This window comes from Condylura cristata, unplaced genomic scaffold (assembly GCF_000260355.1).
Source record: "Condylura cristata isolate star-nosed mole 26May11 unplaced genomic scaffold, ConCri1.0 scaffold00017, whole genome shotgun sequence".
Taxonomy (NCBI): domain Eukaryota; kingdom Metazoa; phylum Chordata; class Mammalia; order Eulipotyphla; family Talpidae; genus Condylura; species Condylura cristata.
In genome coordinates, this window is record NW_004567118.1 from 19,657,142 (window position 1) to 19,673,783 (window position 16,642).

Genomic DNA, 16,642 nt, shown 5'->3' on the forward strand with positions numbered 1-16,642 from the left:
TGTCCAGGGGTGGGCAATTCACCAGCATCTAAATGCAGTTCCAGTTCAGTGTGGTTGAAACCTGGCTGACTTGGGGGGGGGGTACCATGTGCAGGGCACCGGCACTGACCAACACCCCTCTCATCCCCAGAGCCGGGCTGGCTCAGTGTCCACCACTGGGCATGAAGTGACACCCGGGACAGGCAGTGCCACCCACCCAGTCACCAGTATCTGAGCTCCCTACGAGGTTGATTGGTTCAGCTTTTACAAGGACAGAGAGTAAGAAAGATTTTGTTCCACACTGTTTTCAAGCAAAAATGTTTATTTTTCTCCTCATATACAACCTCGGGAATTCTGTGCTACTGACCGTTGGGTACAAGGCAAGAAATGCACGCCTCCTGCCTGCGGTGGCTGAGGGTGGCAGGAGGGGCACAGAGCAGGGCATCTCTGACTAGTGTCAGGCCCTGGCGGAAGATTCTGCATAATCACCGAGAAAACTGAATTCTAACTGAACTGATGGAATAATGTATTTAAACCGAACTAATTTAGCCAGCCCTAACAAGGCCCCAAGTACAGCAGAGCTAGTCACTTCACAGCTGGGCAGCCCCAGCGGCTGCCTCCAGCGGGAATGCAGAAAGACCTTTGTCTGTCTCTCACAGGAGCTGTCCTGTCCTGTGCCCCTCTGGGATGCGTCTACTGAAACTCCAGGCGGGGAGCCGGGGAGCCCTCCCACTCCAACAGGTCAGTCTCCACGTAGGAAGCCCAGTCTGGGCACGCAGCAGAGCACGGCCCAGGGGCCACAGGCCTCAGTGCAAATGAGAGAGGGAGAACGGCCAGCGGAGGGCTCCCTAGGTTGGTGGCAGTTAGACCAACCCACACCTTCACTTCATGTGCTCTCACAAAGACTTTGGGCTATGAGGGCTTCTGCTCACCTGACACTTTCCAGAAGGCTTCACATAGTCTAACACAGTCGCTCCGTTCCTCACCAAAAGCACTACCGCGAGCAGTCGGCCCCACGAGCACACCTGGCCGCTGGCCGGAGCACTGCAGCCTTCCGCTAAAGGCGTGTGTCAACTGTCTCCTATCAGCAAGCACTCTGGCCCCCGTCAGCAGCCCAGAGCGGCCACGCGCAGCTTGGGGGAGCCCCGAAAGCCTATATTACTGGCCTGAAAGTAGTACTCCCCCATTTACAACTCTCCGGTATTCAAGCTGACTAGTTCAATCTGTTTAAAAGGCCGTTACCACAGAAAGCTGAAGATCAGGCTTTAGCTTCAGGTCTGTAAACCATTCAAACCTCTGCAACACAGTGGTGAATCAAGGTATCCACGCAAGCCAATTTAAGCGAAACCCACCTCTTTTGATATGCTTTTAACCCCTCTTTTCCTCAGGAAATGGAAAAGCTGGAGTTCAAGGCACTGTACTTCTGCGAGTGGTTACAGTGTTCTACCATTGGATCAAGTACAGGAAGTGGGTGCAAAGGTGTCAGCGTACAGACAGTGGAGCCAACACAGGGAACAAAGGGGGTCTGCAGCACAGAGGAAGCAGCGCTGCCCCGGGGACAGGAGGGCAGCACGAGGGGGCGGAGCCATACCAGCCCCACCAGGCCGCCTGGCGCGGTCCAGCTGGCGAGTGGTGGCAGAGCTACATGATCCGCAGCCTGGCGCCAGGCGAGCTGACTGCGGGAGGCAGCAGGAGCACAGGCACGCCCACTGCGCCCAAGCCTGGCCCCTGCGCAGGGCACCAGCCACCTGCCTGGGCTGCCCAGGGCCCCCAGGACACTGCGGCAGGTAGCAGGTTTCCAGGCTGGCCCAGAGGCAGTGCACAGGGTGGGGCTGGGGGGCTGGAGAGGGCAGTACCTGGCACGGGCACGGGCACAGGCATGGGCACGGGCAGGGCCGGGGTGGCTCCAAGAATGACCGAGGTGGGTGGAAGGCCGGGCGCCAGGGCCAGACATGGCATCCCCACTGCTGCTCGAGGTGCATTCACCTATAAAACAAGAAGGGGGGAATACGCATGGCTGGGAGCAGCTGGCTTCCCCACAAGAGAAGCTGGTGTTCCTACAGTTTCTCTTTCCTCAGGAAAGAGCATCCCAGGACCACCCAGACATGGTGTCTTCTAAAAATTGACTCCAGGTCAGGAAAAAAAGCCACCCCTCCATGTTCCCCAGAGCTGCAGCCTAGTCACTCTGGGCTACATGCCCCACTGGCCAGGGGCAGAGCAGGCTTCAGAGCAGACCCTGTTTGAAGTGACCTCCACAGCCTAATAAGCAAATGCACACCCACCAAAGGCCCTCTGCTGGCTGGTCAGGGCTGCCTTTGAGGCCCAGGGCAGCAGGAGCATGCTGCCCTGAACATCTAGAGCCCAGGAAAGAGCCTGCTCAGCATAGAAGTAGCCCAAGGACAGGGATGACTGGGATGGTGGCAAGCCCATGCCACCAAAATATAGAAACTGATGGAATGGCAGTGGGAAGAGCAAAAGCAGATTAACAGCCTTCAAACCACTGAACAAAATGACAGCAGAGCTAAGCTGGCATCTGTCAAAAGACAAAGCATCACAAACAGGCTGTCAATTTAGGAGCATAAGGCCACTGACCCCTTGGGAACTGTTGTGTCTCCATAGACACGGGGAACCTTGGAGGAATTCCACACTCTGCCCAAAAAGCATGCACAGCAGTCAGGAGGCCCTTCCCACACTGGTGTGGGGCCTCTGCAGAGCCCCTAGCCAGATCTGTGCCCATGTGGAATGCCAGGTGCACTATTCCCTAGCTCCTCCCTATTCTAGCCTACACCGCATGGGAAGTGTCAGTAACATATAAAAGGAACAGAAATGGAAAACTGTCCTTATTTGCAGATGACAAGATTGTGTTTGGAGAAAACCCAAAGAGCACACTAATTTCTAGAAAAAGCAAGCAAAATGACTAAGATTGCAAGAAACAAGGTACAAAATCAATCATATTTCTCTATATTAGCAACATACAAGTAGAAAATGAATGTGAAAACAATGTGATTTACAAGCACATCTAAAACAACTACTCAGGGATAAATTTAATAGAAGATGTGCAACACCTTTATCCTAAAATCCAAAAAATTTTACTGAGAGAAAATAGACACAGAGAGATGTCATATTGGAGCACAAATACTGTATTAATGTCATTTCTCACTCTGTTGATCAGCAGACTCATATAACTCCAGTCAAAGTCCCAGAAGACTATTGTGTAGATATTGACAGACTGTTTCTAATATGCAGATAGAAATATCAAGGACTAGAAAAATCAGTAAGTTTGTTGAAGAAGCTCAACATTGGAGGTCTTACACTGCCAGATAATAAACTCACTATATAAAACTACAGAAACTAAGAGGATGTAGTGCTGTCATAAGGATTAAAAAAAAAATGGCTTTGTAGAACAAAACAGAAAGTTCAGAATGGATCTGCACGTATAGGCCTCTTGACAAAGGTTTGTGCAATACTACGTGAAAGGAAGGTGCTGGAATAATCAACTATACAAGCAGGAAAAAGTCAACTTGACTACTGCAGAAACTATGAAGTGTCCAGAAAAGACACAGACAATCTTCATGGTTTTGGAAGAAGTTTCCGTAATTAGAAAAAAATATTTTTCATAAAGTAACTGATAAACTGTATCTTAACAAAATTAAAAATATCATTCCATATTCATCATTAAGAAAACAAAAGACAAGCACAGGCTGCTGGAACATGCCCATCATACATTTATATGGCAAAGGTATATAAGAAGCTTGCATAAATCAATTATGAAGAAATAATCAATTTTTAAAAGATAAAGACCCTTCAGTAGACACCTTATTTAAGATGACTGAGAAGAATATGAAAAGAAGGTTCAAAAGCAAATTAAAATAATGAGAAACCTACTTTTAAGTCTCAAATTCTTTATACAAATAAATTTTCAACTGCAATATCCCACATGCAATAAAAAAGTCACAAGACAAACAAAAATTTAAAACTAAGTGAAACAAAATAGGAACTGTAAAATACTGAAAGTGATGCAAGCTTGAGAATTTTAGAAGAAAGCTGGAAACTAACAAAGCAAAACAAACACCAGATACGGGGTAAAGAAAGACTTCTACTTAAAAATAAAATAACCAAAGTTAAAAACTCAATAGGTAGGTGCAGATTAGATACAAAGAAAAAGTTGGTAAACTAAAAGATCTAAAGTAAATATTCAGAATAAAAGTATCAAAGGACATATGAGACAAAGGATAAAGTGAAAGATCACACATGTGGTCCAGAGTCTCAGATGAGGAAAAGGAAGGAGAGGGAAACAGAGGAAGAGAAAAAGCATGAAGGAGCATGGTGCAGGGGACAGGATGGGACAGGAGCTCTACAGGACAAGATACTGGCAGAAAAGTAACCAAGTTTGATGAAGATATCAAATCTAGTTTCAAGAAGTCCTATGACATCTAAAAAGTATAAAAGTGCATATACTTAGGCTACACCTCAAAAAGCCTCTAAAAATTATTACAGGCTATAAATTATTAATTATTAGAAGCTGTTAGTAGTCAGAAGAAAAAGAATTTATTATCTCCATAGGAAAAAAAGACTGATAGCTCACTTCCAACAAAAAACAAGGGAAGCCAAATAATGGTAAAATGAAACATCAAAATGTTTAAAGAAATTAACTGCCAAACTAGGCTTCTATCTATATCCATTGAAAACAGTCTCAAAGAATAATGATGAGGGCCTCCCTGGTGGCGCAGTGGGCTAAAGCACCACACTAAGAAGCTTAAGCCACTTCCGCAAGAGTTCCATTCCCGCCTAACCCCAGAGGTGACCACATGGCGCGGCAGACCTCTCCGGACCCACCCGCTGCTCCCCTCAGCAGTGTACTTCGTTGATCTGCCTGTTCAGCTCCCTACTCTGTCTCTGGTGAATCCTCTCACCCTCTGCATCTCTGGCCTGTATCCCAGTTCTGTATGAATAAATAAACAAATTAAAAAAAAATAATGATGAAACAGACATTTTAGACAAACAGGCATACACATAAAAGAAATTCTGAAGGAAATGAGCCAAGAGCAAAGATCAGAGGCAACAAGTGGTGAAACATCAACACAAAAGGTAAATATGCTGAAGAGAGCCATTTAGGTTGAAATGAAAGATAGTAAACAATATCTCAAAGCTATAGAAATAAAGGAGGTAACTATATTGGAATTTCAAGTGATTATGGATAAGGAAGGATTTCTGCCATAATGATTTTTTGGGTGCATATATACATACATACATATATATAAAATAATATAATAGTTTATTTTTACATCATTTTATGTCTTTTTCCATGTCAGTTGTAATCCCCATGGGCTTCCCATCATTTGGTATATCTTTTAAGTTTTTATTCCTTAATTTCTCCGGTATCACTTTAAAAGATTTAGTTGTATTCTGTAGTATGTAACTTGGATTTCAATCTTCTTTCCTTTTCTGGATATATTTTAGTTTTTTTCTTGTTGATTATCTTGGGGCTTACAGTTAATTTCCTAAATGTTTAATAACCTATTTTGAATAAAACAAACTCTGTCTCAATAATATACAAACACTGCTACTGTACTTCTTCATCTTACCCCTTTGTATCATTTTTGTCACTGGTATGCCTATTAACATAGATTTATAATTATTGTACAATGTATTTGCTTTGTAAACCAAATAATGGGAAAAAGGAAATAAAAGCAAAATTACAGTAATATTGGATTATACATAAGCCAAGGTGAAAAATGTTACAAGAAACAGGAAAGATATTCCATAGAGGTAAAAGCATTGATCCATCAGGAACTATAATAATTATAAATATACGCATCAAGCAAAGCCCCAAATTATATGATACAAATAGAATCATGGAACCAAACAATTGTGCACTAATCGTCGTACATTTCAGTAGTTCACTCTCAATAATGGATATAACTAGAAGACCCTTAAGGAAAGAGTGGACTTGAATACCACTATAAGTGGTATACAGAAAAATCAATGAAATCAAACGGTGGTCCTTTGGCAAGATTAACAAACTGACAGTTCAAACTAGTTGTTCAAACTGGATAACTCAGATAAAATAAACACATTTCTAGAAACATACAAATACTTTAACTAACTCAAGAAAAAACAGAAAATATGAATAGACCTATCATCAGTAGTGAGATGGAACTGGTAATCAAACACCTCCCAAAGAAGAAAATCCCAGAATCAAATGACTTCATTGGTGAATTCTACCGAATATTTAAAGAATTAACAACAATCTTTTTCAAACTCTTCCCAAAAGAGAAGGGAAAGCTTCCTCATTCTATGAGGCTATCACTATCCTGATACCAATCCAGAAAACATATCACAAGAAAAGAATATTACAGATTAATACCTCTGAACAAAGATGCAAAAATCCAAAATAATATATTAGCAAACCAAATTTAGTAGCATATTATAAGGGGTATATACCACAACCAGGTGGGATTTATTTAGGAAAAGCAAGAGTAGCTAGACATATGAAAATTAGCCAATATAACACACCATTAATAGGATGAAGGACGAAGAATATATGCTTATCTTAATGCAGAAACAGCATCTGGCAAAATCCAAAACTCTTTAACATCAAAAGTGCTCAACAAACTAGAAATAGAATGGAACTTCTTCAATGTGATAAAGGCAATATAAAAGAAACCTGTAATTATCATCATACCCAGCAGGTGGATATGATTGAAAGAATTTCCTCTGAGATTAGGAACAAAATAAGGTGTCTGCTTGTGTCACATCTACTCAATATAATATATAATATATATACTATAATATTGGAAGTTCTAGTTAGAGAAATCTGGCAAGAAAAAGAAAAGGCATCCAAATTAGAAAGACAGAAGTGGAAGTATCTTTGTTCAGAGATGACATGATCTTACATGTAATTGTAACCCTAAAGAATACACACACACACACACACACACACACACATAAATGCCAGGATTAATTTATCAGCACAGTTACAGAGTACAAAATCAATATGCCAAAATCAGCTCTATTTCTATAAAGCAGCAATACACACTCTAAAAGGAAATTAAAACAATTACCCTGAAAATTTTAAAAATAAAATAGGAATAAAGTTAACTAAGAAGTTGACACATGATGAAAATTATAAAACACTGTCAAAAGAAACTAAAGACATAGATAAAGGGAAGACATAGATTGGGAGATTCAGTGTTGTTACTATGCCAGTAATACCCAATGTGATCTACAGATTAAATGTAATCACTGTCAATGTCATTCTAAAATTCACATGAAATCTTAGAGGACCTCAATAATCACAACAATCTTGAGAAAGAACAAAATCAGAGACTCACACTTCATGAGTTCAAAGCTTACTACAAAGCTAGAGAAATCAGTGATATTAGCAAGAAGTCAGACATAGAGATCAATATAGAATCGAGAACTCAGGAATAAACCCTTTCATCTGTGTGGTCAGTCAGTACTCAACAAGTGCAACAAGAACATTCAATATGGAAGGCCTAGATTAAGTGGGGAAAATGCCTACATAAGAGCTAAAATTATTAAACTCTCAGGAGGAAACATAATGAAAGAGCCTAATGACATTGGATTCTGCAATGATTTCTTGGATATGACACCAAAGACACAGGCAACCACCAAAAGAAAAAAAAGGATGAATTGGACTTTAAGAAAATTAAAAAAGTTAAGTGTGTCAAAAGGTACTATCAACAGAGTAAAAAGTCAAAACCACAGAATGGTAAGAAATACTTGCCCATCATGTATCTGACAAGGGATTCATATCTAGAACACAGAGGAATACAGTTCTCAAACTCATTAACAACAAAATACCTCAATGAAAAACGGGCCAAAGACTTGAATTGTTATGCCAAAGAAGATACACAGTGTCCAATGAGCACATTAAAAGATGCTTAACATCACTGTTTATCAGAGAAATGACACCAGCCTGGGGCTGCTCTGTGGTAGAGTGGGGTTGCAACCCTGCTCCCACCCCTCCCTTAATTTTGCCAGCTGAGGGTCCCTGAGCAGGTCTGTGTCCCACACCCCACTTACAGCCCGAGCCTCTCCAGGGGCCGGGGGCTGGCCTGCTGGGGCTTCCATGCTGTGCAGCTTCTGCGTCTGTTTCAGCTGGTTGAGTGAGGGCTTCATCTGCGTGGCCCCCGCCGTCCTGCTTGTCCATTCATCCACCAGCTTGTGCAGGTCATCCGTGAAGGTACCTTTCTTGTTGTTGCTATTGTTCACCTGGGCCTGAACATGCAGGGCAGGCTGAGGGCCCGGCTCGGGGCCTGGGACCAGGCTGCTGGTGGAGGACCCTAGGGAGGCACACACAGGCCAGGGTTGGTGACACTGCCGGCCAGCACCATGGCCAGCTCCTCGGTCTCACAATGGTCTCACCTAGACAGACAACACCTTGCTTCAGGAGATGGTCTGCATTTGGGGCCCATGGTGGAGCATTTCCACAGGCCATGGGGGGCTGGGTTGTGCCAGATGGCCATGACCCATCTCACCTGCCCAGCCAGGGGACAGACCCTACCTACAACTATCTCAGCACCCTACTCTGTGCCCATGCTGCCCAGGACTGCCAGCTCCCCCATGTGGTAGAGCTTAGAAGCCCTGGGACAGTGGGACACAGACGGGGGCAGGATCCAGGCCTCCGCACTCCCAGCTGTAACATGAGGACTCAGAGTGTTGTCCCTTTTGGCAGAGTGGCCAGCACAAAGTAAGGTCCTTTCATTGCCTGACTGTTGGAATTCCCATGAATTTTAATGGCTGTGTGGTTTGGAAGCTGGGACACAGAGATCACACCTCCTCCTCACCAGAGCATATGGGCAGGTGCTCCTAGAAGGGGCAGCACCCACAGCCTTCTGCCTGGCAGGTCTGGGCCTATTGTGAGACATAGGTGGGCTGGGCAAGGAGAGTGCACTCGGCCACATCGGTGATTTTATTTTTAAAGATCATAACGGGACTCTTTCACTTTCTTAAAATTTGTTCTTCATTCTACCAAAGAAACCTAATCTCTGGTGGACAATTTTGAAAAACCCAATTAAAACATTTTCTGCATTAAAAAAAATAACCTAATGACCATCTCTTCAAACAAGCCGTTGCAAAATGTAGTCTACTTTAGTGGCTAGCGATGAAAAAGCACAGACACAATTAAACATTAGTGATGAGATTTTTACATACATGGAGCTATTTCTACATGAACTTTCAGCCAGAAAAGAAAAAAAAGTTGGGCGCAAGATGAGAGTGTGGGCGGCCCAGGTAGACTGATACCCATTTCATCTGGCATCTCTCCTCTGGGGGCCTCATCTCTAGCACTTCAAGGAAATACTCATTCCTACGGTTTTGGAAAAGGAGCCAATTAATAATGGTAATGTGTGTTCGTTCCGGAGAAGGAAAAGCCTGCTAGATGGGAAGGCAAAAAGGCACAAACCTAGGAGCCAGGGAACCCAAGGGTGCCCAAGGCAACTCTCCCACCAAGCCAGGCAAGGTGGGCCACAGAGGGTGGGCCTGGAGCAGGCCCTCGCTTGCCCACCAGCCCCCAGCTCTGGCCGGCCCCGGAAACCCTGAAGCGCACTAGCACGATAAAGCCCATGCGATGGAGAGCGACAAGGCGTAAAAAACCCGATAATTACGACTGCTGTGGTCTTTGCCTAGACAGAGACGCTTCAAGGCAGACCCTGCAAGGGAAAAAGAAACGACACAAGACCACAGGGTTAGGCAGGACAGCACACACGGGGACAAGCCACCACACTCTAAGCATAGGTCATCAGTGTGCAAGGAGGACAAGGCCTGCGGTTCAGAGAGAAGGGGCAGCCCCCCGGCTAACAGGGTGCCCGAGTCAGTGTGCAGGTTCACAAGAGCCTCGCCGGGGCGGAGGTGCAGGGCCAAGCCTCCAAGCTCCAGGTAGAAGTGTGTGTGTGTGTCTAGAAGCATTGGAAAAAAAAAAAAAAGAAAAAGAAAACAAAAGTAAAAAAAGCAAAGCACACCACCTGGCTTTCAAACCAAGGCTTCAGGAGCTCCACTGGTTGAGGCAGGGAAGCCCGCTGACACCGGCCACCAGGGCTCCCATGGAGCCAGCACGGTACTGCCCACTGCCAGGCCCATGGAGATTTTCCAAGTGCAAAAAGATACATTGTTTTGCAGGTTTGAGGCCAATCCCAGATCCCTGATCAGGCCAGCAGTGGGCATCCAGTGAGGAAATCCAAGGCGTACTATCTAAGGGGGGAGAGGCTGGGCCCACCCCTGACTCTCTACAAAGCCTCTGTCTCTTTTTGATGTTCTGTGACCAGAGAGGCAGAGCCAGGCCTGTGTTGGGAACCTTCTGGCCTCCTGTTTTCAGACCACCATCAGAGGCTCTTGACTTTGCTCTTCCTGAAGGCTGTCAGTGCTGAGACAGACAGGCAATACACTGAATTTAGCGTTTGACATGACCTGACGGGTCAGTGCTCACCTGCAAGGCAGATGAGCTGGCCAAGAGGGGCTGCCACATCCGGTTTACTCTGCAGCCTTCCAGGAAGCTGGGCAGGCAGAGGAGGGTCAGGCAGGGACAGCTCAGATGTCCCCAAGGTCACTCAGCAAGGTCACACCAGCAGGGAGGGTTGTCTGCACTCCCACCCATCAGCCCCTTGCACGGCACCCTGCACCACCATGCTCCCCGCGGTGCCAGCACTCTCAGTGTGGGGGACGCCAACATTCCAGGGGCTCTGAGAGCCCGGCCATGCTGCTCTACCCTGTCTGAAATGGCTCTGCCCAGGGGTTGGGAGCAAACATCAGTCCAGACTTCTGAGGAAAAGTGTTGGTGCCCTAGTCTCATAAATCGAGCTCAAACTGAACTGTGAGTGTTGAGTGTTCTAGCTCCTCCTGTGCATTTCCGAGGCTGACTGGTGAAAGGCGCGATGTTCTGTCAGTCCTCTAACATGCAAACAACAGAAGGCCAGGCAGAGTGGTCTGAGCAGATGGACTCTCCGTGGGAGTTCAGGGCCTTGGCTGTCTGTGTTCCTAGGTGGAACACTCCAGGGGCACAGCTCTCTGGTACACAGGAAGGAGGGTTCCCTGAGTGCTGGGCCTGTGCCGATTTTCCCACAGGCCTCGTGTGGTTGCAGTGTCCTCTGTAAGACAGCAGTCCCCTGTGGATAACCCACGGGTGAGGGACTAAATGTCCTGCCAGGGCCCTGCAGCCTAGCGGCAGCAGGTTCTTTAAAAAGTCATTCTGCACAGCCTGGCAGCTGTTGCTGTGGCTGGGCTCTGCGTGTGGGATTGATTCCTGGCAGACATCCAGGGAAGAGGACACGCTGACCACAGGGGCCTCCTGTTCAGAGCCACCAGGGGGAGCTGAAGGGAACCCAAGGCCAAGGGCCCTGGAAGACACCACGCCCTTGCTACACACGGCCAGGTGACAGAAGCAGATGGCTCCTAGCCTGGAGGGCAAAACTTTAAACAAAACCTCACAGGTGCCATCATCTCTCCTCACAGAGGTCACCACTCAGAACCAGAGTCACCACGCATTCGGCAGCCAGGACATACCAGAGCCCAGACCACCCTCAGGCTGCCCCGCTAGCCTCCTCTAAAGCAATGCCCTAACTTGGGACGTGCCTCAACATTTGTAACACAGATGGCAGCCGATGGACAGGCCTCCCAAACTCAGCTCATGCACTCTGTCCTGGAACATACCCCCAGCCTCCTGCCCACACAGCTCCCGGGACACGAGGCAGCGCTGCAAGGGCACGGGGGACTCGGTCATGAGGGGCCTGCAGAGCCCACAGGAGACCCCACAGAGCCCACAAGATGCCACCCAGGACCACTGGTGGCATGACAGCTTACCCCTCCCCACCCCTAGATTCTTGTGTAGAGGGCAAGAAAAAAAGTTTTCACATAACAGGACCTGGGTGGGGGAACCATGCAGCCACAGCACAACTGCGTCCGGTGTCCAACACTTCTACAGAAGCTCCCCAGAGCACGCAGCTGCCCGCCCCCACTGCCAGGCCAGAGCCTGTAGAATGCTGAGGCTCTCAGTCCAGGCTTGAGAATAAACAGGGCACAGAGAGAACAAATGCCATTCAGGTGTCCACATATTGGGTTACCAATTTAAGCTGAGAAAAGTGCCTGCATTTGTAAAAGTGCCTGAATTTGTAGCATAAACTAAGAAGCAGGATGTACATCAGAGACAAGTTCCACCACTGGGGTAGCACAGGGCCTGAGGCACAGGCCCATAGCAGCCTGCACCAGGGCAGCTCTCACCAGGCCAGTCCAGCCACTGAGGTGCATGTGTAGTCAGGGGCTGTCTGATGGGAAGCATCACTGGGGGTTCCTGCCCTCTCCCACACCCACCACAGTGGGCCCCAGGGAGGAACCAAAACACTCCAGACCAAAGTTACGACTTGGATGGCTATCCTGCAGCATTCAGGGGTCCCAGAACCAAACCTGCTACAGCATGGACACCTGCCCAACAGCACAGGGAAAAACCACGCTGACCCCAGGGACACAGTCCTGGAATGGCTTAGCTCCTGTCTTGGCCTTGATGAGCAGCTGCAAGAGGGATCAACAAGCCTACATCAGCTTTTGATCAGCAAGACACCAGGACTTGGGACTTCTATAGCTGACCTGCACTCCTTTGACCCACAGCCAGGGATTCCGAGCTCCCTTGAACACGGAGGACCACAGAAGAATCCTGTAGTATGGATGGCTCCTACAGGCTCCGCGCCTGCGTTCTTACCCCCGTTAAAGGGTACAGTTCAGGCCCTCCCTGGTGGCGCAGCGGGTTAAAGCACAGCACTGAGAATCTGAAGCCACTTCTGCATGAGTTCGATTCCCGCCTGCCGCCTGCCCCGGAGGAGACCACATGGCGAGCCAGACCTCTCCTGACCCGCCCCGCCCGCTGCTTCCCTCAGCAGTGTACTTCGTAGATCTGCCTGTTCTGCTCCCCACTCTGTCTCTGGTGAAGCCTCTCACCGCCCCTGAGCCTCTGGCCTGTACCCCAGTTCTGTATGCACAAATAAATAAATAAATCTTAAAAAAAAAAGGGTACAGTGCTCCCTGAGGGCCTGCCCACCCCCTGCTTCAATAGCCCCCCCCCGCCCCCCGAGAATGTCCCCTCCCCATGCTTTCCATCCAGGAGCTGGTGGCATCCATCCACATAGGCTCACCTCCTGACTACCCCTCACCACTTGCCCCCTGGAAACTCCCAGTCACCCGTTGCTCTAGCACAGAGAGCCCAGCCATCTCCAACCAGCTTCCTATCCCTGCCTGAGCCTCTCATCTTCTTTTAGCTTCTTTTTCTTTCTGTGTTTCAAAAAGGTAACATGGGTTTTGCTTTCCCAGAGTCTTGTCTCCTGCTCAGTTCAAGGCAGCAGACTGAAAACTCTCTCTAGGTTTGGTATCTACCTCAGTCTGGGCCAGCTGGGCTTGAGTGCCCAAGCTCAGATCCCTTTGCACCTGCAGTTGAGCCAATGGGGGCCTCACTGAGTGACCTGGATCCCCCTGGGCAATCACACTTCAGGGTCCTCCCCACACCTGTGTGTTCAGCCACCCCTGCCTCGTACCTTCCCTCCTACTACCCCTCAGCCCTCAGGAGGGCATACCAGCTTTCACTTCCCTCCAGTCATTCATGAGTCCGTGCTCAGCCTCCTCTCAGACCTTAAAGCAACTTGGTCACTCAGGAACCAGATGACAGAGGCTCCAGGATGGGCCTTGGAGAGGCCGGGACACAGACTCTAGTCCTGTCCCACTAGAGCAGCACTAGAACTCAGTCATAGTGTCTAGGCAGGAACATGACCAAGCAGTGACATGTGGGAGTCACACTGTAGCCAGAAAAGATGAAGGTCTCAACCAGGACTCACTAAGAGGTGCTGGGCGATAGATCAGGCAATACATGGATTCACAGTATCAGAGGAAACCAGGCCACCGGCAGGGCCACCGCTTAAAGTCCTCACACCCAGCCAGCTTACCCACCTGCCACCCACTGGAGTCCACCCAGGCAGCCATATCACCCTGCCTGCCACCAGCTGTACCTCACGCGTTCCTTTCTCCCAGCCACAGGGACAGGGTAAATCTAATCCTCAGTCCTGCTGGGGCTCAATTTTTTTTTTTAATCTTAGAACAATGATCAATAGTGAAACAAAGAAAAAAACCCTAAAAAAAAAAAGGCAGAACCACACGGGTAGAAAGTAGTGTGGCAATGGCCTCGGGTCACTCACAATAGGAGCCCTGAGGGAATTCCATCTACACAAGCTGCTAGACCCACACCTGGCCAGTGAGTCTCCTGGCAACAGTGCAGGCCCCCATCTGACCTCAAGGCACTGGAGACCCAGACTACCAGCTTCCTTGGCTCACATGGGCAACCCAGGTACTGGTACTAGCCAGCAGCATGCTTAAGTTGCCCCTCCCCCTACCCAGCTCAGGAACTCGCCAGCAGCCCTGGTGACTCTTGTGATCAAACAGGCACCCTGCAAGGACAAGAGGCCACCAGGCAGCCCTCCCTGGCACTTCTGTGTGGTCCTGGGGCCTCCGGTCTGTCCCTCCCAGGGACCATCAAAGGTAATGGCTACTGAGCTCTGAAAGACACTACTGTGGACGTGGCCTCTGGTTCCCAACAAGAACAATGTATCTTTATTGTACGAGCAAAAAAGCCACGTGCCCCAAACCAGCATGTCCAATCCAATTGGTAAAAAGCTTAATTTTTCTGTCGAAAAAAAAAAAAAAAAACAAAAAACCCTGAAACCGCTACAGTTTTGGATTTACTTGCCAATCACTCTGAGGGATAAAAAGGATTTTGGACAGCCCTGAGCAGGTGTGCCTTTCCTGGACGTGAGTGTCTGGGTTCGAGGAGGGAGTGCCAGGGTGTCTGAGGGTGGCTGGAGCTGCGCCTTGGTTGAGCAGAGCTTTAAGGGACTGCATGGTCAACTTCATCTCAGGGGGCCATGAGATGAGAGGGAAATACACCGAGGAAAGTGCTCCAGCTAGACAGAGGCTGGCCAGGGACAGGGCACGTCGGGGGCTGGAGACCCCAAGGGGGGCAGACCTAGCCTCCTGGGGGGGTCCGGGGTCGGGTGTCCTAGCTGGAGCAGTTCTCTCAGCATTTCCACATGCAGGGAGTGGGGCGTGGGCGTGACAGTACTGTCGTGATACGACCCTTGTATGGAAGTGACACCCTCCAGGGAACTTCTACCACTGTATCGGCTCGCTACATGCATGTCTTCAGAGTCCAGACACGTGTGAAACACACCATGCGTCTAGAGAAGGCCGGGGTTGTCTTTTGTAGTCGCTGGAACTTGGGACAGTGGACTTGTGTATTTGCCACACTAGCAACAGAAATAAAACTACGTCCAACATTAAAAAAAAAAAATTAAACGCGTGACGAAAGGAATGCAGAGCGCCTGGGTGGTGTGGGGGCGGCATGCCCAAGGCCAAGAGGGCAACAGCCACACATGCTGGTGCCCGGGCACGGCCGAGAGCATGCACTGCCTCTTTCTGGGCCAGAGGGTGGGTGTGGATGGGGCTCCACTTTCGATATTAAACAGGGGGTTCAGTGGGGGTGGGGTAGCATCCTACACAATGTATGAAGGTAATGAAGACAGGGGGCGGGAAGAAACCAAGGGCCAGGAGATGATAAAATACAAAAGAACAAATACAGACAGATGGACACAGACACGGGTCCACTGAGGAATCGAGCGCGAGGTTTGCTACTAGACTTATGGGCCACTCTCTCAGACGTTGGGTGGTAAAGCGTCCAGCCTGCAAATGAATATAGAGGGAAGAGAAAGAGACAGGCATCAAGTACAGGTCTCTGGGGATCGTCCTACACACCACCAGCCACATCAGCCTCGTCACTTAGCAGCCACGGCTCCATCTAGCCCAGCCCAGAGGACCAAAGCCACCGACCACAGGATGGAGAGGAGGCAACATAGGAATGGAATAGAGGCGGACCCCAGGAGAGTGTGGGGGCAGGGTGGGAGGCCTTCAGCAGTCACCACAGCTTCTCTGCAGAGATGGGGTAGAGCACCTCACCGCGCGGCCACCGTGTCCACGGCAGTGGTGATGAGCACTTCCTCCTCAAGGCCAGACTCCCTGCTGGAGAGCCGAGCCCTCCTCCCGGCCGGCCCTCCTGAAGGAAGGACCTGTGTGGCTCGGGGTGGGGTTGGGGGACGGGGGACGGCCAGTGCCTGGGAACCAGTGCAGAGCTCACGCACGTGCCACAGCTGGCCGACCTCCCGATACCCTGGCTCCTTCCCCAGGCCGGCTCTAGCAAACACTGCCTCCCTCTGAGCCGCTTACAGCAAGACTGGGTGATGTGGGGTACTCCGCTCTCTGCACTCAGGGCTACGTCTATGGCTTGTTCTTTAAAAAGCTGCTTGGCAGCCTTTGGCCGCAGCTGCGTCCCCGCTACATCACATGGGCCCGACACGCTAGACCATGCCGGGAGACGGCACGCTGGAATCACCTTGGCCGTGCGCTCCGCCTCCATCACTGGCTAAGCCGGAGCAGATGTCCGAAGACAGGGAAGCCCGGACGGAGCAAGGCTGCCGGGTCTGAACTGCCTTCCCACATGGGTCTGAAGCCGGGACGGCCGCCGGGACGGCCGCCGCGGGCCCCACACTGGCTTTGGCAAGGTCCTTAGCAGGAGGGCCTCGGCTGCAGTCTGACAAGTGACCTGGGTGGGAGAAGGGGG

The 16,642-nt window shown here is 49.1% G+C and overlaps 1 protein-coding gene across 1 annotated transcript in view; it reads right to left on the minus strand.

The window, feature by feature from the left end:
* Positions 1-261: 261 nt before the first annotated feature.
* WNK2 (WNK lysine deficient protein kinase 2) overlaps positions 262-16,642 on the minus strand; it is an 83,289-nt gene continuing 66,908 nt past the window's right edge. The window contains exons 26-30 of the mRNA XM_012726071.1: positions 16,415-16,624; positions 15,610-15,708; positions 9,612-9,656; positions 8,029-8,288; positions 262-1,965 (exon numbers count right to left, since the gene is read on the minus strand). Of these exons, the coding sequence (XP_012581525.1) occupies positions 1,621-1,965; positions 8,029-8,288; positions 9,612-9,656; positions 15,610-15,708; positions 16,415-16,624 (959 nt within the window). The 3' untranslated portion in view covers positions 262-1,620. The remainder of the gene's footprint in view (positions 1,966-8,028; positions 8,289-9,611; positions 9,657-15,609; positions 15,709-16,414; positions 16,625-16,642) is intronic.